The sequence below is a fragment of the Mastigoproctus giganteus genome, chromosome 6 (assembly GCF_048544385.1).
Source record: "Mastigoproctus giganteus isolate SK-2022 chromosome 6, ASM4854438v1, whole genome shotgun sequence".
NCBI classification, from domain to species: Eukaryota; Metazoa; Arthropoda; class Arachnida; order Uropygi; family Thelyphonidae; genus Mastigoproctus; species Mastigoproctus giganteus.
Genome location: NC_143580.1, coordinates 235,304,619 through 235,329,422, shown reverse-complemented (window position 1 = coordinate 235,329,422; position 24,804 = coordinate 235,304,619). Strand labels below are relative to the sequence as shown.

The following is a 24,804-nucleotide window of genomic DNA, read 5'->3' as shown; positions in this document are numbered from 1 at the left end:
TAATGTCGGTTTGCTTATCTGCTCCTATGCTTATCTTCGATGACTCTGATTTCTAGGCAAGATATATCTCTATTGGGGATTACCCCAACTTTTAATCTCTTTTCGCATAAGCACATTACAAATATTGTTTTTTCTGCATCTAAAAAACTGGGTTTTCTCATTCGCTAGTGTTACTTTTCTTCCAAACAGCTGTTCACTCTGTACACATCGCAAATCTGCCCTACCATGGAATAATGTTCCCTCATCTGGGGGTGGTGCCCCAAAAACCTCTTTCAAGCTTCTAGATTCTATTCAAAAGAGGGCAGTTTGGTTTATTAATGACTCGGCTCTAACAGAGGCTCTCTACTCTGTCTCTTGTATGTTCTATTTCTGCTGCAACCAGTCAACACAGAAGAAGAAGAAGAACTCTTTATTTCGTGTATCCTTTTACTGTCCAACTTCAAGACCAACTTTTCTTCTTCCTCATTTATTCATTCAACTTCTATGTTCTGGAACAACCTTCCTTCATACATATCGCCTGAGAATTACGATTTACAGAAGTTCAAATCTAATGTCAACAAGTATCTTTTTTCAACTTTAAACCCATTCACGATACTAAGTACTGTAGGTTCTAATACCTCTTGTATTTGGGATTTTCTTAAAAAAAAAAAAAAAAAAACCGCAATGGTCAGGCCATATATTGAGTACTGCATACAGGTCTGGAGGCCTAATTTTAGGAAGGATGTAGAGCTGCTGTTACCAATGAAGGATTCAGTTCTTCAAATTGCTGTGACTGGAGACTAGGCATCTGTGAGGTGATCTGATTGAAGTGTTTATGATTTTGAATGGATTGAGCAAGCTCAATGCTTATGTTGGCTTTCTTTATTTTGCTCAGACTACACACATGAGGGGAAATTAATTGAGGAAGAATGGTTACAGAATAGATGCGAGGAAGTTTGCCTTCTGCCAGCGGAAGAGATGGGAGTTTCTGTCAGAAACTTCTATATCTTGTTGTGGAAGTGGGTAGTTTGAATAAATTCAAGGAAGAACTAGGCAAATTGTTGAAAGGTATCGATGGGTGAAGTGTATAGTTTTGGCTGATAAGCTTGCTTTCATGCATCATTTGCCATGACTACTAAAAAATGGAAATTGTTTACCCTCAACCCAGTATGGGTTACTTTCATTCTCGTGTTACATCTATACTTGAATATTAACACATATAGTCTCAGGGATCCCTTTAGTCTGGCCTAGGGAAGACCTGTAACAGTCTCCCTCTCCCTCCCTCTCCTTTCAAAGGGCAAGATTATGATCTTTATGATATTGTTTTTCCTAAAACCATTTTCCCATATGTTCCAGTCTTTTTGCTATTGGTCAAATTCTCTCCAGTAAACCTGTATCCTCATCTCATATATCTGCAGATTTTTTTTTTTTTTTTTTTTTCCATTTGATAATTAATGCATATGCTATGGTTATTAATGCATATGGTTATTAGGTTTTAATCTCATTAAGTTAAGTTGAAAAGGATTAATATAAGACAATAATTCTAGTATCATGTTGACCATTATCAATTCTTTGATTGAAGACCTGAAGATGATATAATATTGTCTTGAAACATATCCTAGTCATTAAGAGGTATTGAGGCTCAACCCTTTTTTCTCATAGTATGAAAGTGTTTTATTATTATTAGTTTTAATCTTTTAAGACGGTGAACCAGATAATGCCCTTGTTCCAAGTACACACACAGTGCTTTTCTTTTGTAGTAAAATAGGTGAAAAGTACTGTACTCTGAAAAATTATTTCCTGATATTGTTATTTTAGTAGTAATGTTTTTGGAATAAGACAACAAATTAACGTTTATTAAGCATAAATTTATTATTCAAGTATATAAAAAAATGAGTAATAGGTGTAAAAAATAAGTAAAAATAATTTCATAATAAAGTTTTTATAGAATATTCCAAATTTTTATTGAGTTCTCATCCAACACACTATGCCGACTTCTTTTCTTACTATTTGTGTCTGTTACTGAATGACATTTCCGAAGCAGCCACAAATTGACAATATAAGGACTAGTGACAATATCGATGACGAGAGAAGAAAAATGAGGACAACAAAGGTATTAAACCTTCTAAACATGAAATGTTGGCATTTGGTAAGAATGAAGTTAGAAGATTGTCAATTAGGCTTCAGTTAAATGAAAGAGATACAATTCGTCCAGTTTGGGAATACCTAATCGAAAAGACGATTTCGGAAAAATTGAAGAGCATTTGATAAATCCTCCGAGTACGATACCAATTTCATCGAGTGAATGTGAACAAGGATTTTCATAAATGAATCTGATCGTCAGCCTAACCAGAGCTTTGTTGATGACAAAACAATTTCTTCACTACTATTTCTTAAAATTGTAGGCCCACCGGTGACACACTTCGATCCAGCAAATACATATTCTCGTTTATACTCCAGCACAACCACCAGGTCAGTGGAGTTTACAATAAATCCATCAATACAAATATTAATTGTATTTAGCAGCCACAGGCTTAAACCCCTGTTCACTCAAAGAGCATATGCTACTGCACTCGCACTCCTGACCACTCGGCTTCATCAGGCCTAAACAAGAATATGTATTTGCTGGATATTGTCACTAGTTCTTTCTTTTCTTTTTTTTTTTTTTTTTTTAACTGTCCAAAATATCATTTGGATATTCAGCTACTGTGACCATGTAAACAGAGATTGAGAAAATTTGTGGGAAAATGTGGATAACAACTTCTGCGAAACACCAGATGATTATTTGTCGTGTTAAAAGAAAATCACTCTCTCCTAATTCTCGAACAGGGTGCTTAACAGTTGATTCACAGCAGTGTCCCACCTACGGCCCCTCGCAGAAAGTGAATACAGCATTTTAAATTTTGCTAATTATCAGAAAATTTTCTCATTAAATGTTTTGTATAGTAAATATAATAGTGTATTGTACTTAATAAAGTTTTCGAATATTTTCAATTTTAGGTGTATCATTATTTTTGTTTATTCGCCTTATATTCATCTTAAGCAGTGATCCTTTCAGGTTGTAAATTTTCTAAAGTGAGCATTTAAAGGCAAAAGTAAGGTATTTTTGTGAAAAACAGTCATTTTTATAATTTTAATAAAATCTAAAAAATAAATTAGTGACAGATTTGTTACACATAAACATATTGGGAATTTGCATTTTTTTATATATAGCCTGAAAATAAAAAATGGTAATGTGAAAACTGAAATTTCCTTTTACATGTAACAAGATATGGAAAATGTAATGCACTAATTTTTCGCGAATCACTCAGTGCAGTCCGTGAAACAAATCTAATTTTAAATATGGCCCCTGTATGGAAAAGGTTGGACACCACTCCAGTAGAAGGTGGACCAGAGTCCATTGGGAATACCCCTTGATCTGCTCACTGTTGAGCAGCGCGACTTCTCCGATGTTGGACAGGTGGTCGGATAGGTTTTGCCAAGTACCACTGAGTTGTAGAATGGTAACCCTTTAGCTCTCTCAATTCTTGCTTAGCAGCTGCACTAATTTCCTAAGTTGCCCGAAGGCTAAAAGTAAGAACAGTGCATACCCAGTTAGGTCTCTCCTAAGCCGTTCGTTATATGAAAATTTTATTTGCACAACGGAAACTTTTATAGCAAAAAAAATTTGCTATAAAAGGAATTCATTAAACAGAGGTCCGACTGAGTAATTAGAATTCTGAAAATGGTTATAAAGTTTTATATAAAAAATATCTTAACAATAGAGAATGAAAAATGCAAATTTAGTTAAATAACTTTAAGTTTATTTGAATAGTAGGTAAACATGTGAAAAAAATTTACAGAATATTACAAATTTTGAAGTGTATGCATCAAAATGTCACACGTCACTGTTAATAAAGGTGCCATTATGCCGTACCATTGTGTACCGTCCCAAAAAAAAAGCACAAAAAAAAATTTTCTGTTTATACTCCGGGACGACCAAATGGTCAGAGGAGTTTGCAAGAAACAGCACCGTATTCAGCAGTCATGGGCTCGAACCCCAGTCAATCATATACAGTGTTATTCAAAATGAAGTCTGGGGTTTCAGAATTTTTTTTTTTGGGAAAGCGCATGTGTCATAATCATTTGTAGCCATCTCAAAAGAACGCATAATATCTCAAGTTTCGTTCCCACGCTCGCGATGTTCGGTATGGTGCATGGCTAACCACCAGATGGCATTGGATGCATACCACCGTGCAGTCATTCGTTTGTCTGTGACGTCAGTTCTGCTCTGTTGCGACGTGGCTTCGGAATGTAATGAGAAAGCTTTTACTGTGTTGGAGTTTCATGTAAGTAAATCTCTTACTGTTGTGCAATGCCACTTTCGGACAGAGTGATTTTTTCTGATGAATCGACCTTCCATTTGTTGGGGAAAGTGAATAAGCAGAATGGGCGATTTCACTAAAGGCTCTCATATTGAACATTTATGAGGTATGTAAAAAAACTTCATTACTATACTTGCATTCTGGAAATATTTCTTTCTTCCTATGTCTGCTCATGTGTGTACAGGAATTGTTTGAAACCCTGGACTTCGTTTTGAATAACCCTATATATAAGTATGAAGAAAGTGTGAAGAAGCTTTTGTTTAATATACGTTTTGTTAATTTTGTTTGAATCTACGGTATACACAAGAAGTGAACTCTAAGAAATGGATAAGAACTGTAGTGGTATATGGTGGAATGAAGTGACCAAGTACAACATGAAAAAGAGACAAATAGTTGTCAAAAATAAGATACGAAAAAGTGACAAATAGATGGCAAAATAAGACTACATTGCAGTGTTTTTCACAATTTCAGTGTCTTCATCAGAGGTCATCCACCAAAATTATGAGAGAGACGGCAATGTTCTTGCTTTTGTTTCTGACATGCTCTGTATGCTATGGTACACGTGTGCTATAGACATGTTTAACACATGTCTATAGCACACGTGTAAGAACGAAATTTGAAATTTTGCAGCAAGAATAAGGCCTAATAAATTGTGCCAATAAATGTAATTATAATCATTAGTAAGGCATACACATCATGGATGACCCTGGTCATCCATGATCTGTATGTCCTACTAATATGCCACAAAATTTCAAATTTCAATCTGAATGCTGCAAAATTTCATTCTTAACACGTCTATAGCACACGTGTACCATAGCATACAGAGCATGTCAGAAACAGAAGCAAGAACATTGCAGTCTTTCTCATAATTTCGGTGGATGACCTCTGACGAAGACACTGAAATTGTGAAAAACACTGCAATGTATTCTTATTTTTCCATCTATTTGTTGCTTTTTCATATCTTATTTTTGCCAACTATTTGTCTCTTTTTCATATCGTACTTTATCACTTCATCCTACCATATATATCGCTACATTTCTTATCCATTTCTTCGAGTTCACTTCTAATGTATACCATAGATTCAATAGTATTAAACACAAAGCTTCTTCATACCTACCTACACACACACACACACGCACATTATAGCTGTAGGGTACATTTGTGCACTGTCCCTGATCCATAATTAATGTTATCTTCCTTTTTACTACAATTACTCCCCATCCTCTACTTTTACTTATTTTCTTAATAATATTTTACACACACACTTGAACACTACTTTTAAACCTATGTTCTATTTTTATTAAATTTTCAGTTGTGATGCTGCTGCGGTTATGTGGCATTAATGCTGTTGTAGGATTGAACAATTAAACATTATACGCGCATTGATATATTAGGTCAAAGTCCGGATTGATTTTTGTTTTGCGAGTGGTAGTGAAAATTTTTCTTATTTTGGGTGGGAGGCATTATCGGTAATTAAGGCGTAGCTAACTGGCTAGTCATGTTGTTCTAGCAGTTGTTGGTTCACCTACAGTTCTATGTTAACAATTAACATGAAATCAAGTTAACAAAAATATAAATGTAAAGTTTGAAAAGATTAGAGGTTTAAAGTTAGAGGAGAAAGGAAATAAAGGGAATTATTAAAGATTAAGTTAAAAAAAAATTAGGAAAATAACTAGGAAGAATTAGGAAGGTAACATTCCTTCACATGGCCATCTTTCTGCTACTTCCTCAGGGGCTTTGAGCAGACAGATAACCATACTAAAAGCATGTCTTCTGCGCACCCGTTTCTGTAGTCTCAATAACAGTTTTGCTTAGTAAGTACTCATGTTTAGTTATGGATATCCTGAAGTAAAAAGGGAAATAAAAATTAATTTATTAATTTAGTTTTAAATTTTTGGATTATAATTAGCTGCAAACTGGGATTGAGACCCAAAGCCCGATGGGTATGCATCAGAATAAATATAAAAAAATATATAGGTATTTACCTCTGAACACTATAGCTGGGGGTTGGTACGAGAAAGCACGTGCAGTCTGCCCGTGAGTTGCTTTATAGGAGGCCGGGTGCCATCTGGTCTTGTTTTGTTGGTTAGTTTGTCGTTAATAATTATATATGCTTAAGGGATGGGTTAATTTGTTTGTTTGGGATTATGCTGTATTAAATTTGTAATCTATGGTTAGGAATTACGGTGAATACCTATATGGGTGTTTATGTTAATACATTTACGCTTTTAAAGATTATACTTTTTTTTTTTAATTGATAAATCAAAATGGTAATGTTAGTTATCCACTGGACAAGGACTGATATAACCTTTCTACAATATAACAGCCCGTGTATTCCCAGTGGGATAACTATATGCATATTTACATACCCCCGGGCGCCTCCGTAGCCAGGTGGGAAGGAGCAGCAGTGCGTAGCACACGCTTCTTGATTAGACCGGGGTTCGAGCCCGTCACCACCAAATACGGAGGATGCGGAAAGGTCAGCGAATGACCACCGCATATTCCCGGAGCAATATGGCCTTAGTTGCTAATGCTCCTAAAAACCAAATAACTAACTAACTAACTACATACCCCCCCCCATCGGTGATTTTAACCTTGTGCTTTGGACTTGATTATAAGCTTAAGGTGAAGTGTAGCATATTTGCTTTTGTTGCCATTTATATCACTTTGCTGTCAATTTTATAATATCCAAGGAAGTTAGTTGGGATATAAAGCGTTGGGATTGGTGTAGGGGATGGGGTAGCCAACAAATCGATCGCGGCTTTAATTTCGGTCGATCACGTCACGCGAATTTTAAATATATATAAAAAATAGATTAGTCAAAATCCAAATGTTGTTGTTGTTATTATAGGTATTTTTACAGGTATAGGTAAGAAGCATATGCACCCCACTGCATATGCTTCTTACAAAAAAACATTTATGGTTGGTTTCACCAGGAAACCACCAAAAGAAAGAGAAGAATGATGATATCCAGCTCAGGACCCTGGGTGTGCCAAGCAAATACTTACCAGATGTGAAATCCTGTTTTTGAATTTATAGTAAGAAATATGTTTCTGAAATTGAGAAAGTTGTGGATGATTTTGAAACCAGATTCGGTGATTTTAAAACAATGGAAGACATTGTTCAATACATTTTTATCCATTTAATGTCGACTTAGATATGAAACAAATTGCAGAAAAAATCGCTGTGATTTTTTTTGCATGGAGAAAATATTGCTTGGAAATGAAATTATTACATTGCGAAACAATATCTTCCTAAACGCCAGATCATCAGAAAAAGACTTTTGGAAATATGTTTGCCAAGAGAAGTACCCAAATGTAAAAAAATGCAGTGAACTTTTAAATTCCTGTATATATATTCACATATATATGTGAATCGGCTTTTTCGTATTTGAAACAAACAAAGACGAAGAATCGCTCTAATCTTATGGACTTGTATACAGAAGATTCTTTGCTGTCGACCTTATCACAGTATATCCCCGATTTTGAAAGCTTGGCAGATGACATGAAGACACAAACTTCACATAAATTAAAAATTTAAATATATGTTAATTCAAAATAAGAATTCTGAATTGTATTTAATTTTAAAATTTATAAACAACAATTTTTAATGTGTGTTGATTAACTCTTAACCATGTGCAGTGAAATTCTTGATATGGTAGATCGTGGCATATTTTGAAGAAAAAAAAGTAGGTTGCATCACAAATTAAGTTGGCCACCCCTAGTATAGAGTTTAATGTAGCCAGGGTCAGCATGAGAACTCCTATTATGGTTATTGTTGTGTTATCATGTTAGGGGTAGAATTTGGATATCCGGGTTGCGGTGTGGTCAGACAACAAGCCTTGTCTGAGCGCAATGAACCCGGGGTTCTAATAGGGGCCCAAACAGTTGCTCTGTGACGCTATTAGGGTTAATGTTGGTGTGATGTAGGGTTAAATTGGCTTGAATGGCATTCTTGTAGTATGGCTATCTGTCTGCTCAAAGCCCCTGAGGAAGTAGCAGAGAGATGGCCATGTGAAGGAATGTTACCTTCCTAATTCTTCCTAGTTATTTTCCTAGTTTTTCTTCACTTAATCTTTAATAATTCCCTTTATTTCCTTTCTCCTCTAACTTTAAACCTCTAATCTTTTCAAACTTTACATTTATATATTTATTAACTTGATTTCATGTTAATTGTTAACATAGAACTGTAGGCAAACCAACAACTGCTAGAACAACATGGCTAACCAGTTAGTTAGGCCTTAATTATCGGTAATGCCTCCTGCCCAAAATAATAAAAATTTTCACTACCACTCGCAAAACAAAAATCAATTGGGACTTTGACCTTATATATATATATACATACATGTATATATATACACACAGTGGATTCTGGTTATTTGGGCCACCGGTTAATCGGGGCAGCCATTTATTTGGGGCAAATCTTAAAAAACAGAACCCAATCGAGAAAATAGCCAGGGTTTACTTTGCTTAATTGGGACAACATGCCATTTAATCGGGGCAGGAGACCGCAGCACTGGAGATCACCCTACGATTGTCTCCGACCGTATCACGTAGTTCAGTCCGATTTCTGGAGGTCACGACCATAAAACAATAAAAACAATTAGCAGTCACTTTCTTTTTTATTGGGCTTTTCTATTAGTGCAATCTATCATAAACGGATAGTAAACTTGATCTTGTTGAATTTGCGATAATACTGACAGCTGGAATTCTGTGGGTTATTATGGTAAAATGTGTTTACACTTCCATGAAATCTTCAATCATATAAAAAAATTAATTTTCATAATCTTCTCTTCATTTCTATTTTTAAAGATTCTTAACTTGTTATTCCGTTCTCACTTGCGCGTATCGTGTTACTTGCAATTTGTGTGTGCCGTGTTCTTTGTTATTGATTGCTTATCTTTTAACTGTTTTGAATTTTAACCCCCACCCACAAATGTCAGTGAACAGAAATGTCAACTAGTTAGTATGTACATATTACAGTACGTATTAATTCCGATTTTCACGTAATATTTAATTTTTTAATTTGTAAGGTAATAAAGGGTAAATTTGTGCTTAATATATCTTTACTTTTATAGCCTGTGGATAATATTCCTCCTATTTTCGCTAATTAGAATCGCTGTCTAATAGAACTAAAATTCAATTCACAAATGTGATCACAATGAACAGCGCTTACTACACATCGTATAGTGAACGGTACTTTACTTAGGTGACTCCATCGTAACATGATTTGATTGTATAGTGAACCAATTGTAAAGCGGGGGGTCCATTGTATTTTTAACTTTTTTTTATATGAAACTTCGGATAATTGGGGCAGCCGCTTAATCGGGCCAAAATGCACTAGTCCCGATGTGTCCCAATTAACCGGAATCGACTGTGTGTGTATATATATATATATATATATATATATAAAGCTTCAATTTTTTTATTTTTTTATTATTTAATTTACTTTTGTTCATTTTAGATGATTATAATTATGCATTTTTTTAGGACATTAGTCTGCAGTATCAGATCTTTCCAGAAGAAGTTTTAGGATCTGGACAGTTTGGTATTGTTTATGGAGGTAATTGGAAGCTTTTATTCTTCTAATTCAGGCTAATTGTAAAGTATGGTATTTAAGAGATGGGTCATCATGAAATTTGCAGAAAATACAGTGAAACCTCTCTAAAGCAGACACCACTGGATCAAAAGAAAATATCCACTATAGGGAGGTGTCTTCTTTGCAGAGGTTCATATAGACAGTTTCATATATTTTCATATATTGGAAAATGAAATTCACTGTAACTGATTGCTTACTTAGTTTTTTTTTTTTTTTTTTATTGATTATCATCGTACATGTTTCATTAAGTTTTATAATAAATAACACAACATTTAATTAACACATAATTCACTTCTAGTAAAAAGGAATGTAAATGGCTTTGTTTAGAGCATTTCATTTTTACAATTTCGTTTTCATTGTATTACTTAGATCACTTGTTAGTTTTAATCGTATTTTCTTATACAGAATTTTTTTTATGTAATGGGATGCATTTAATGGGTAAGAACATCTCCCTTTTTAAATTTCTGCATACAGTCCTATTGCAAACAGCAAGAAATTTCAATTTTTATAAAAAATTATTGGCATGCGGTCAGTGTAATGTCTAGGAAAATTTCAACCAGTATTCCAAAAGAAAATTTGCAATACATGAACAAAATTGATATCTAGCTACTTAAATGTCCAGCATCTTTCACTGTCAAATGAAAGTAGGGGAGCAGGAAAATTATCATCATTCTTCAATCAGAAAACTCAATATTGCTGTTGCCAAAGCAGTTATGAAAGTAATGTCAAGCATTTTGTAGTGTTTTTATTTATTTATTTTTTTAATGAAAACCCCAAACACGAGAGGTATTAGAACCTATAGTACCATGTTTGGGTTGGAGGTTGAGAAGATGAAAGAAGATATTTGTTGACATTAGACTTGAACTTCTGTACACTAATTTTCAAGAAATACGTATGAAGGAAGGTTGTTCCAGAAAACAGCAGTTGAATGAATAAATGAGGAAGATGAAAAGTTGGTTCTGTGAGTTTGAAGTTGGACAGTAAATGGATGTTGGCTGGTGGCGGCATGTGTTTGGACTGCTTTGAATGAGAGAGCGGGAATAATAAAGCCAATTCAGAAGAACAGTGCCCATGGAAGTATCTGTAGAAAACGCATGCAGCAGAAACAGTAAGTCTATGAGTGGAGAGACTGTTAGAGAGGAGTCATTAATTAACCTAACTGCTCTCTTCTGAATGGAATCTAGAAGCCTGAGAGAGGTTTTGGGGGCACCACCCCAGATGTGGGAACAATATTCCATGGCAGGGCGGATTTGTGATTTATACAGAGTGAGTAGCTGTTTGGAAGAAAAGTAACGCTGAGAGCGAAAGAGAAAACCAAGTTTTTTAGATGCAGAGGAAACAATATTTGTAATGTGCTTGTGCCAAGAGAGATTTGAAGTCAGGGTAATCCCCAAAAGAGATATATCATTTTGTCTAGAAATCGGGGTGACACCAAAGATAAGCATAGGAGCAGAAGAAACCTTTTTGCGAGATATAAGACAAGATCGAGTTTTAGAAGGATTGAAATCAACTAAGTTGTCTTTGCTCCACTGGAGAATTACCTGTAGATCGACATTTAAGGAATTGGTAGCAGATTTTTGAGAAGTTGAAGCTGATTGAGCAGGGCAAGGTTTCTCAAAATGGAAAGTGGAATGCAATGTGCTATCATTGGCAAAACTATGGATAGGATTCCAGTCAATGGAAGAAGGTCATTAATATACAAGAGGAAAAGAGTGGGGGAAAGAATTGAACCTTGGGGGACACCGGCATTAGTGGAGATCTTAGAAGACAGAGAGCCATCTACCATCACCCTCAGTGAGTGGTCAGAGAGAAAACTGGATAACCAATTACAAAAAACACTTGGCAAACCATAAGATGGAAGCTTGTTTAGAAGATCTTTATGCCAAACACAGTCGAAAGCTTTTGAGATGTCAAGAGCAACTGTTTGTGTTTCATCGAACTTTTCCATTTAATTAGTCCATAAATAGGTAACATAAGCCAGAATATCACCAGTGGATCCATACTGGCGATCATTGATCGGACGGAAGATTTCTAGGTAGTTTAGGAGTTTGCACTTAATTGATTTCTTCATTTCTTTAGAAAGAGTAAAAGTAATTACAGTGGGACGATAATGGGATGTGAGGGATTTGTCATCCTTTTTTAGGAACTGGCTGGATAAGAGCAAATTTCCAAGCAGAAGCGAAAACACCTTTGGAACAAGAAAGTGAAAAAAGGAGACACAAAACAGGAGTAAAATCAGGAGCATGAGTTTTAAGAACAATTAATAAATATCACCAAGACTTGGAGCTTACTTAGCATCAACATTATTCAGAATCATTCTGATATCCATTTGACGAAGACCACAGGAGGCATTGAATGGAGCGTATTAGGAATGGTGGGAGGTGTTTTACCAAGATCATTAATACATGAGCTCGAAGAAAAATGGGATGCTAGCAGGTCAGCTTTATCCTTGGCTGACGTGACAACAGAACCATCTGGTTTTGACAGAGGTAGGAACAAAGATGAGCAAAAGTTGTTGCCAATAGCTTTGGCAAGAGACCAGAATGCTCGGCTATAATTAGGGCAAGAAGCAAGTTTTCTACTTTTAGCCTGTTTGAAATGTAGTTTGAACTGATTAATAACTGCTTTACAATTGTTGCGAGCTTTGGTTTAGGCAGAAAATGAAACTGAAGAATTGGAAACAAGCCAATTATAATATGCAGCATTCTTCTCTTGAATAGCCTTAGCACATTTATTGGAAAACCAAGGTTTAGATGAAGGACGAGATTTTAAAGTGGAGAGTAGAATAAAGGATTCCATTCCTACAAGAATAATTTCACTGACACGATCTGAGCAAACGTTGAAATTGGAAGTTTTGAAACAGTAATCTGACCGAGGAAAAGAAGAAAAGAAATCTTGCAGGTCATCCCATTTTGCATTCTTGTAGTGCCAAACAACACGAGATTGGGAATAGCCATGAGATAAAGGCTCCATTGGAGAAGAGATAGTCACCAATTTGTGATCTGAGGTGCCTAAAGGACCACTCATTTCTATCGTGTACTTAGAAGGGTTGTTTGTAAGAAAAAGATCAAGCGTGTTGGCTGTATGGTTAGGATTGTCCTGTATTCTTGTAGGCAAATGAATAATCTGTGCGAGGTTATTGGTAATTGCAAAAGTCTCAGCATCTTGACCATCTACCACCTAGTATTGTCTGGAAACACTGAGGGGGGCGGCATTCCTCCGTGTGGTGTGGGCACCACACCTTGACCCCTGCTTACATTGGTTGACACCTGGTGGTCACCCACAGTGTCTTGCGCATAGAGTTATACCCAGGTTACTAACAGTCCTACCATCGTGAAGGTGCAAGCAGTTTGCTGTAACATGTTTGAGTAAATACCTCATTTTGAAAAATGATTTTAATTTACCTTTTATAATAATTATAACCAACAACCATATTTATACTGTTGCTGTTGTTTAAATTTATGCTTAAAATGATTTATGTAATAAAATTGAAATGGACTGGGCTCAGATGTATAATTTAACTATAGATGTTTTCACAGAAATTAAGAAATATCATGAATATATTGCAGGAGTTCACAGAACAAGTGGTAGGGCTGTAGCAATTAAAGTTATTGACAAGCTGAGGTTCCCAACCAAGCAAGAAGCGCAGCTGAAGAATGAAGTTTCTATTCTTCAAAACATTCATCATCCTGGAGTGGTTAATTTGGAGAAAATGTTTGAAACACCAGAACAAGTAATTATTCTTTTACTGACTTAATATAAATATATATATTGAGGGCATAAATGAACAAGTGTTTAACATTCAAATACTATATATAATAATTTGCAAGCTGCAATTTTTTTATTCATCTTTCAGTAGAAACTGATACTATTTTTATTTGTTTTTACCCAAAATTAAAAATATTTCAATAAGCACCTGTTTATTATTAAGAGTGACACTCCTAAAAATGGTCTATATAATTATATTATTTATAGACTACTTTTATGTTCCATCTCATAAATTCATAATAAGTGCTTATTCTTCAGGAGCATTCAGATGACAGATGATAATCAAGTTATACATTCGTTGTTATATGGGAATTTTCTTACCCATTGAATGTTAATTCAACTATAGTTGGATTGAGAAGGAAGGATAATTTCAGTGGATAAAGGCTTAAGAGAGACAGTTCATTGAAATTTAATTTTATAAGATAAAAGCTGTGAATTGTAAGAAATTATAGATAAATAAGTATCACTGTATTCAGGGCCTCTATGTGTGTGTGTGTGTGTGTGTGTGTGTGTGTGTGTGTGTGTGTGTGTGTGTGTGTGTGTACGAGGGTGTTTCAATAAAGAATTGCCCTGACCTAGCTGCAGAGGTGCTAGCCTGTTTATCCTTGGCACAGGTTTTAGTTCTTCTCTACACAGCCACCATGCAGATTTACACATTTTTCTCATCGATGGATGAGGCTACGGATACAGTTTTTGTAGAAGTGGTGATGTTGGTCTTTGTTGAATATCTAAAACTCTGTTGAATATCTAAGACTTTCCCACATCCAGTGCACAAGGGTCTGATCTGATTTGTTTTCTTCTTTGTATTCACATACATAAACTCTTTGTCCCCCATTTTTTGTTCTCTAATCTCATACTCAGCCTTGGTCTTCCTCACCTTATCTGTGGTACTATTACAGATCAACTTGCTGCTGTTGTACGCTTCAGTACTTTTCATTTCTCAGTAACTTTCCCATGCTGTCTTTTCTGCTTTATTAGCCTAGTCAGATCCATATTCATCCATCTTGGCATCAACCTCATTCTATATTTCCTTAATGGTATATATGTGTTCATGGCTTCTGTCATTATGACTTTAAAGGAATTTCATAATTCTAATATATTCACCTCCCCTCCGCAATCCACTTAAATGAGAGATGCCTATCAGCACCTTAAACTGTCGTAATCCCCTTACTGAAATGAAAACTAATGACTGCATGATAACTATCTGTCAATGGTTTCTGTACTGTAAGTCTTACGATTTCATCAAATTTATGTGTAATGATGAGATCTAGAATATTCTTACCCCTAGTATTTTTTTCTAACATACTTTCTAACATAACAATGAGCATATTGGACATTTGCTCTAACTTCAGATATCCTTCAGCGAGAAATATTTCATGATAAATAATAGCAGTTGATGTAACATACTACTGAATTTTTACAGTTTTGATCTTTAGCTTCATCAATAAATTAAAATTTATTTTTGAAGGATATTTGTGTTCTAAATAACTTTCTTTGCAATAAAGTTGCTATGATTGGTTAAATAAGAATAGTCCCTGCCCTTCACTTCCATTTTTCCGAATTCTAGAGTAAAAATGGCATGTGCTGATGATAAGATGAATGAAGGTGTTTCTTTGCAGGGGAAAAGAATGTAGAGTACAGTTCAGATGATGTTATGAAATTGTGTCATTTGTGTTCAACACAGTCTCCCATTTTGAGAAAATGAAACACACTTTAAAGTACATTTTTATAATAATGATGACAACTATATTATATTAATGACACACAAGTAGTTATTAACATCCTATACTGTATTTGTCATATATAATATGTACATTACGAAATTATTAACCTCATATTTATCATTTCAAAATTTCTATTTTTGTTCATAATAATTTAAGCATGGTTGTTGCTTCAATTTTTTTAAAATACTAACTCAATGGAGAAAATGTACTTATTTCATTTATACCAGTTTAAGCATTATTGGAACATCTACCGTGGAAGGATACATTTTGTGCAATGGACAGAGAAGGCAATTGATTCACCTCTCCTCTAAAAGCCTGAAGTAAGAGCAAACAGACTTTAGTGCAAATAATGATCAGCTAGTTTATTTAAAAATTTTATTCCCAATGGTGAGTTTCCCTCCCATTTATTCCAGTTAATTAGGGGCAGATTGAAGTCACCCATAATAATATATTCACACTTGCTTCCAATTCCATCTGCATGTAGAGACTGTTATCATACTTTTCACAATATTCTGGTCTGCCGATTACTCCCAATCTCATTATACCTTTGTTTCAAACTAACACTGCACCACACAGGTTCTATGCTAGCAGTTAACTTCTGACTAAGCAAAAGCTATTTTTGTTCTCAAACTGCTTTTGATAAGAAGCGCAACCCCACCACCCTCTTCTATCTTTCTGTCGCATTATAGCCTAAGTTGCTGATGCGCCAATAAAACTTAACCAATCTATCTTTCCGAAATATGTTATATGTGCCATAGTGAAACTCATCATCCCCAATGGATGACTACACATTTACATTAGCCCTCTTATGTTATCATTAGTTATCCTAACCAGAAGTTTGAATTCATCCATTTTATTTAACAACACTTCTGACATTACTGTAGACACAGTTAAAACTAAGTATTCTTCTATAGTTTATTACCTGATACCCCCCCCCCCCTTGAAGTTATTTAGGCTTGTTTTCCTAGCTTTATCTTCCACTCATTTGAAATGTTGCCACCCACAGAACATCTTGTCAACATTGGCTGTTGTGGCAATAAACCGGAATTCTTGATATGTGCAAGCATTACTTTGACCCATATTATCTGATGAAATCATGCCTATATTACCCTTCTCTCCCTCCCATAACAGTTTCCCCTGAACCTTTACGGTATTCTTAATGATGCTGGCAAAAACCCTTTCACCACCTTTGTTCAAATGAATACCATCTATACAAAGTAGATACCCTCTACCTACAAACATGGGCCACTCTGATAAAAATTTCCCCCCCAAATTTGTATTATCCCTCAAGTCTTCAGTTAATTCACAAGGCTTTCAGCATGCAATCTCTTCTATTGTGTCTGGGCAGAATTGCAGACACATACTCATTCTAACATAATTGGCAGCATTTTTTTCAGTTTCTATATTTATCCAACAAATCATTAGGTCGTGTTTGTTTAAATATCATTAGTCCCTACATTAATAATAATGCTCTTTTTATCCCCTTTAAAATCTGACATCTCTTTTGGTAACATCATCAGTTGTTGCTCCTGGCAAATGCACTTCTTCTGGTCATCTATCTTTATTACAAAAGATGTTACCTGTTTTCCTGAGAATAGTCTCGCACTGAAACTTAGCCAGTTTATAGGCTACCAAATTTTTTTGTATCAGCTTTAATTTTGACTTGGTGCATTATGGCCTCAGTTTTGCCAATGTGCCATTAAATACTAAACCAACCAACCCACTAAAACTAAATTTCCTTCAGCTGCACTATGCACTTGACTGTTCTGTTCCGTTCCATTCCTCATATTGGGGGTGCATCAATTGGCAGTTCACGAGATACTTGCATCCCTGATCTCACAGTTCCATTCTAGAGAAGCACCTTTTCCTTCATTGACTCAAATTCTTCTAGTAATGCCCAATGTTTTAATTTGAGATTAGTACACTCCTTACATTGTGTGCAAAGAAAAGAATCTTCAGTTGAGCTTCTCTTGTTCACTAGACCAACTTAGAATAGATGACACAGGTTATTCAAGTGACATGATTCACACCAGAAATGTCTGAGAGCATTTCCACATCCTGAGTAGTGATGTCCTTGGACAATATATTGGAAATAGATCTTGTAACAATAATTACGGAATTTAAACTAACAAAGACATACAAAAATTAAATTGTTACCAAAAGATTATCCACTAGTGAAGTTAAAATTAAACTATTGAAGTTGGTGGAAATAATTTAACTTAGCAGAAATTCTTTTCTGAGAAGAAAAGTATTTCTGCTAACTTTTCAACAACAAAACTAACTTTTCAACAACAAAAATCACTGGAAAGTGATTTTTGTTGTTGTTTATTATTATTTTTCATTAATTTGTGTTTGTGTGTGTTTTGTTGCCTTGAGTACAGATAATAGTGGTACTTCTTGAGTTAAGCCTGCCATAATTTCAGTAATATTTTAATGTGGAAAAAGTATTTAAATTTTAGTTAAATATCTGGTGAAACAATTCTTTTTATCTTTTTTTTTTCATGATTTAAAAAAAAAAAAAAAAACCAAGTAAGTTTGTTAGTCATTCACTCCTACTTTCGACTTGGGGGGGGGGGGGGGAAGGAAAGCAGCAGAAGTACGTCTATATCATAAAAAGATCACATGAATATTCACATAGGCAATTCACAAATAGAATAATGATTTGGAGAGACTCTTATGACGTACTCTGGACCAAGTACAATTATAGGGTGTTTTCAAGATGTTCATTACTGAAGCCCTAGTTAATTCACTTAACCTGTGAGTTAGCATGTTACAATTACTACTGATTCCCCCAAAGTGTGCAGGATCATGTAGACCTTGACTTTTCTTAAACATGATTTCTGATTTTTTTTTTTTTTTTTTCTTTCTTTCTGATCAGTTAGGTTACCTAGTTTACAAATTTGAAATAATATGTTCAGAGCAGCATTAGTTATACAAAAAAAAAAAAAAAAAAAAAAAAAAACATGATTCAATTTTAAAGAGCTTATAATGTAATTACCAGTTGATTAATTTTCTTGAATTTCTATTACTAGATGCAAAACTTTATATATATATATATATATTTTTTTTTTCCCCTCCCATTTGCATACTAATGAAAGTGGTTGGAAAAGATTTCAATACATTGGAAATATTTAAATAAGATTTCAGTTTTCAGAAGAATTTTTTTTATAATGCAGCTTCCAATGGAGATTTTTTTTCTTGAAATTTTGTTACAGAATCAAATGCACATCCAGAAAGGTTGCTATAACTGTAATTTTCTTATGCTATAGAAAAAACTAGCATGGGACAATTATGGAGTGATGGGCAGCCCAGATTTTTATAATAATATAAGTTTATTTGTAACGTAACCACAAAGGTGGGTTTAAGCTACAAGTATGAGAAGGTCAAGAAAGGTGAAAATAGGAAAAGGGGTTGAATTTATGTTAATATAAAAAGGAAAAGAATAAACTAGGTATATTTGCTCAGTGGAAACTACAGAACCATAGATAATCCAGCAGATGTTGTTATTAAGCCCAACTAATCAGCAAAAGCCAGCAGATGTTACTGGTACTCTAGTATATAGTCTGTGTTACACCACTAAGGGGGCTTTCAGTAGAAAGCCCCTTTCGTGATGTAAGATATTGTGCTAATATACCTGAGCACTATAAGATATTGATGTTACACAAGAGAAACAAAAAAAACTTATGAGCTTGAAAGTGGGTAAGACCCTAGATGCAAATGATATTTACTCAGTTGTATTGAAAGGAACTACAAAAGAATATGACAAACCATTAGGGTTAATTAGGAGGGCGTCTTTAGATTGAAGGATAATTTCCATCAATCTAAAGATGCCCTGAGAATCTGAGGTGGACTGAGGGAATGACTGAAGAAAAGGAGGCAAAGTGTCATTATAAATCATCATTATTTACAGTGGATCAGAATTATAAGTGGGTGGAGTCTATCAAGGTTTGGTGCTAGGGACCAAAACCTTGTTTTTGATTCTTCTGTGTTCTCAAAGAAAAGAGTGTACTAATCTGAAATTGGTGCATTACTAGATGTTCGAGTCACTGAAGAAATGAGTAGGTGACCTAGAGAGAAATAAAATTAATTGGGGGACTTATCAGTGCCCAAACGTGCTGCTTTGGTTCAAAAGCATTTAGTTTTATAAAGTTAGATAACCTGAATGATGATTTGAATGGGCTTTGCTTCAGTCTAAATGCTGATTTTACAGAGCATTCTGCAAACCAGTCAATCTGACTTCAGTGGTAGGGGTAATTATGGAGGCAGTGATTAAGAATGCAATGCTTCTGAATAGGAATGGTTTTTCTTTGGGAAACACATGGTTTTGTAAAGGGTAAATCTTGTTTAACTAACCTGATAAACTATTATTACAGTTTTGTTCATATGTTACATAAGTTTGAATATACTGAGATCACAGGTGGATTCTTAGATGGATTTCAGTATCGCTGCATGATAGGAAGAAAAGGTTTATAATTAATGGTTATTCTTCACAGTGAGCTAGAATTTGGGTCCCAATCAGTACTTGGACCACGTCTCTGTTTAATTTCCTTAAAATAGAAAGAGAAGTGGTCCATGAACTCAGTTCTAATTTTAAGAAAATTAAAAAGATGCCGAGCTCCAAAATAACTTCTATACTTGGAGGGGTTGAATTGGAAGCAGTTGAAGAAGAAAGAAATGTGGTGGGTCACAATACAGGCAGCATAGCTATCAACTTTCCAGATTTACAATAGAGAATCTGTCTTTTTTAATTTATTTGACTCTTCTCCATCTCACCCTTATAATATGGTTGGTGACAAAGAGTTTCGCTATCTTTGTGCAAAATACCCAGTTTTTTTCCTTCTTTTTTCACAAAAATATAATAGCTCCAATTAAAATTGGATTTTTTTAAAAAAAATTGTTAATTTCTGCTTATTTTCATTAATGAATTGGCCCTCAGGTGTTAGTCAATACCTGAGGGCAAATTCATTAATGAAAATAAGCAGAAATTAACAATTTTTTTTTTTTTTTTAAAATCCAATTGCAAAATAAATGCCCAATAATAGCATTGTTTTCTGCTGTAATAGTCAGTAAGTTCATAATACAGTGGATTCCGGTTATTTGGGTATATTTGCCATACCCAAACCAACCCTCGATTGGTTAATCGGGGCAGCCATTTATTTGGGGCAAATCTTAAAAAACAGAAACCAATCGAGAAAATAGCCAGGGTTTACTTCTCTTAATTGGGACAGCATGCTGTTTAATCGGGGCAGGAGACCGCAGCACTGGAGATTACCCTACGATTGTCTCAGATGGTACCACGTGGTTCGGTCGAAATTCTGGAAGTCACAACCATAAAACAATAAAAACAATTAGCAGTCACCTGTTTATTGAGCTTTTCTGTTAGTGAAATCTATCATAAACGGACAGTAAACTCGATCTTACTGAATTTGCGATAATACCGACAGCTGGAATTCTGTGGGTTATTAGGTAAAATGTGTTTGCACTTCCATGAAATCTTCAACCATATAAAAAAATTAATTTTCATAATCTTCTCTTCATTCCTATTTTTAAAGATTCTTAACTTGTTATTCCGTTCTCACTTGCGCATATCGTGTTACTTGCAATTTGTGTGCGCCGTGTTCTTTGCTATTGATTGTTTATCTTTTTACTGTTTTGAATTTTAACCTCCACCCACAAATGTCAGTGAACAGAAATGTCAACTAGTTCGTATGTACATATTACAGTACGTATTAATTATTCCGATTATCACGTATATTCTTCCGATTTTCAAGTATTTTTTAATTGGTAAGATAATAAAGGGTAAATTTGTGCTTGATATATCTTTGCTTTTATAGCCTGTGGATAATATTCCTCCTATTTTCGCTAATTAGAATCGCTGTTTAATAGAATTAAAATTCAGTTCACAAACGTGATCACAGTGACTGGCGCTTACTGCACATCGTATAGTGAATGGTACTTTACTATGTTGAGTTCGTCATAACATGATTTGATTGTACAGTGAACCAATTGTAAAAAAAAGGGGGGTACATTGTATTTTTAACTATTTACGTGAAACTTCGGATAATTGGGGCAGCTGCTTAATCAGGCCAAAATGCGCTAGTCCCGATGTGTGCCAAATAACCAGAATGGACTGTACTTGTGCAGTGATAATTAAGCATGAATTTCAGTAAGATGTCAAAGAAATACAACATAAAATTTTAGATGTGTACTCAAGATTTTATATGTATTGTTGTAAAATCTGAAAAAGGTAACATGTTTGCTTTGTGTACCACATGTAGTACACAAGGTAACAATGTGGTTTTTCAATTTTAATGGTGAGAAATGCAGTATAATTAGACATTTGTAAACAAATAAGAATAACAGTGGTGTGCAAAAAAACAAAAATAGATGTTGAATTTCAACATCTATTTTTGCATGCTGAATATTTCTTTGCCCATCTTTTGTTATAGAATGTAATCTTCCTTGTAGTTGTGCCAATCATGTAGGCATGCATTCAGAAATGTTTCTTGATAGAGAAATAGTAAAAAAAAAAAATAAAGAGAGATGGTTATGGAAGAACAAAAACAACAGGAATTGCTAGTGAAATTGCACAGATAGAGAAAGAAGATGTAGTGAAGGTTCTGAAAAATGTGCTGTTTTTGATTTATACCAGGGGTGGCCAACTTAAATTGTAATGCGATCTACTTTTCTTCAAAATGTGCCACGATCTACCATCTCAAGAATTTCATTGCACTTGGTTAAAAAAGTTAATCAACACATATTGAAAAATGTTGTTTATAAATTTTAAAATTAAATATAATTCAGAATTCTTATTTTAAAATCATACGTATTTAAATTTTTAATTTATGTGAAGTTTGTGTCTTCATGTCAGCTGCTACTGCATTTTTTTACATTTGGTACTTTTCTCGGCAAACATATTTACAAAAGGCTTTCTGATGATCTGGCTTTTAGGAAGATATCGTTTCGCAATGTAATAATTTAACTTTAAAGTAATATTTTCTCCATGTGAAAAATCTCACCGTTTTTTTTTTTTTGTTTTTTTTTCTTCAATTTGTTTTGTATGAAAGTCGACATTAAATGGATAAGAAATATATTGAACAGTGTCTTCAATTGTTTTAATCTGGTTTCAAAAATCCACAAGTTTCTCAATTTCAGAAACATATTTCTGTCTATTAAATTCAAAAATAGGATATTTTTGCAAATGATCTTGTATATTTGCAAAATGATCAATTTTTTTTTTATCCCTAGCCATTGCCAAAAATTAATATTTTTTTCAATGTGGGTGACTAATCATGTCACCCACATTTTTATTTTTTCCTTGTAATTCCAAATTCAGATCACTTAATTTACTGGTAAAATCTGCCAAAAAAAGTCAGATCACATCACTCTGTATCTTGTAACTGCTGATAATCATCTCCCCTTTGAGTCCTCTGTTGGAATTGACGATGGATTTTTTTGAAAGCTATGTCCATAACACTTTTAGTATGCTTTACATGAGGAAGGATGTTCTTCCCGTCATATTGCTTATAGAGTAATGTCTCTTGCAAACAGTAGATTTTAGATTTCTTTCCAAACTCAAGAATACTGGTTCTGCTGATAGGAAAAAAGGAACCGGATGCAAACGAGTCTCTACACCAAAACAGGACAGTGTTTTGAAGCACTTATGCCTTAAAAACTGTAAAGCGTCTTCATCTGAGTTGAAAAGAGAATGGGAAGAACGTACAGGAGTTAAGTACAGGTAGCAAGTGCAGTCGTCAGAAGATGCCTCTTCAAAAATGGACTTGTAGCCCATCGTCCTAAGAAGAAGCCCTCCTCACATCAAAAAGGCCCGATTAATTTGGTGTAAGGAGCATGTCAAATGGACCCCCCCCCAAGCAGTGGAAGTCAGTTATTTTCTCGGATGAGAAGAAATTCAACCTGCATGACTCTGATGGGAGACAAATGATTCACCGCAGATGTGGTGAAAAATACCATCCAGACCGTATCCAGTGAAATTCCCTACCAACCAAATGATATGGGGATGCCTTTCGTATCGCGGAGTAGGTCACCTACAGTTTATAAAAGGTTCCATAAATGCCAATGGATACCTGGCTATATTGGAAGGCAAATTGCTGCCAACCATTAGAGACCATTTTAACATGCTGCCAAGTAACTGCATCTTTCAGGACGACTCTGCTCCTTGTCACTGGGCAAAAAGTGTAAGTAGGAAATTCTGTAGTTATTTTAGCTTCAGTTCTGCATTAGAGGTTTGACAGTAATTACAACTGTTAGCTGGCCAGGAAACAGCCTAGCCGGACCTGAATCCTATCGAGAACTGTTGGCATTGTGGAATTTGCAGTTTCCAGAAAGAAACCAAAGACCCTTCATGAACTTCAGGAAGCCATAATTCGTGTTTGGAACCACAAACTATCAGTTGATTATCTTCAGAAATTGATTTTGTCAATGCCTCGATGGTGTGCTGCTGTCATCAGGGCCAGAGGTGGTTCAATTAAATATTAGTTTGCACCTGGTGAACTTTTCATTTTGTTTTCCATTTAAAATGATAAATGAAGCAAATTGAGGGCTTCTGGTAACAGCCATAATTGTTGTGTTTACCAAAACTGTTGTATAAAGGTTGCAAATGCTCATTTTGGAATATTTTGAGAGCACCTGTCAGATTTTACTTAGTTTTGCCTTAACTATCAATAAGTATCTTTTGTTTATATTTCTATTTGTGATGCTAGTCATTAATGTAACATACCATTGCAAGAAAGGGTTAGAAATATGAAATTCTTAGGTGATGCACTTTCTCTGAACACCAGTATATATATATATAATCTATTATAATGTGATCTGTTTAACATATAAGGATATCCAATTAGCATTTTTTGTATTAATTTATTATAATAGTTTTCATCTACAAGTAAGTTAACTTGGTACGTGGTGGGCAAATTACATATTCTCTTTACATAAATTGAGGACATTACATATATTTGCATACATTATGCACTGGTTGTCTTAAACTTTTAGTAACATGATATACGCTGTAATCTGTGTTTCTAACTAAGAAATGTATTCTAGATCTTTGTTGTTATGGAAAAACTAAAAGGCGATATGCTTGAAATGATTCTCTCCAGTGAAAAAAGAAGACTTTCTGAAAGAATAGCAAAGTTTCTAGTTTATCAGGTTTGTTATTCGTTAAATATATATATATTTATTTATTCTATATATAAATACAGTTCTATATATAAATATATATATATTTATATATAGAACTGTAATAAATAGTACTGCTAAGTGCTAAAATATAAACAACTATGCATACTACTTTTTCAAGAAGCCACAGAATAGTAGTGTTATAGATGCAATGTTTGTTGACACCATGATGCCCT

General features: G+C 34.5%; 1 protein-coding gene across 1 annotated transcript in view; it reads left to right on the top strand.

Moving 5' to 3' along the window:
* LOC150085099 (serine/threonine-protein kinase D3-like) overlaps positions 1-24,804 on the top strand; it is a 224,473-nt gene that overhangs the window by 142,917 nt on the left and 56,752 nt on the right. The window contains exons 14-16 of the mRNA XM_090375772.1: positions 9,833-9,905; positions 13,511-13,674; positions 24,494-24,598. Of these exons, the coding sequence (XP_090231898.1) occupies positions 9,833-9,905; positions 13,511-13,674; positions 24,494-24,598 (342 nt within the window). The remainder of the gene's footprint in view (positions 1-9,832; positions 9,906-13,510; positions 13,675-24,493; positions 24,599-24,804) is intronic.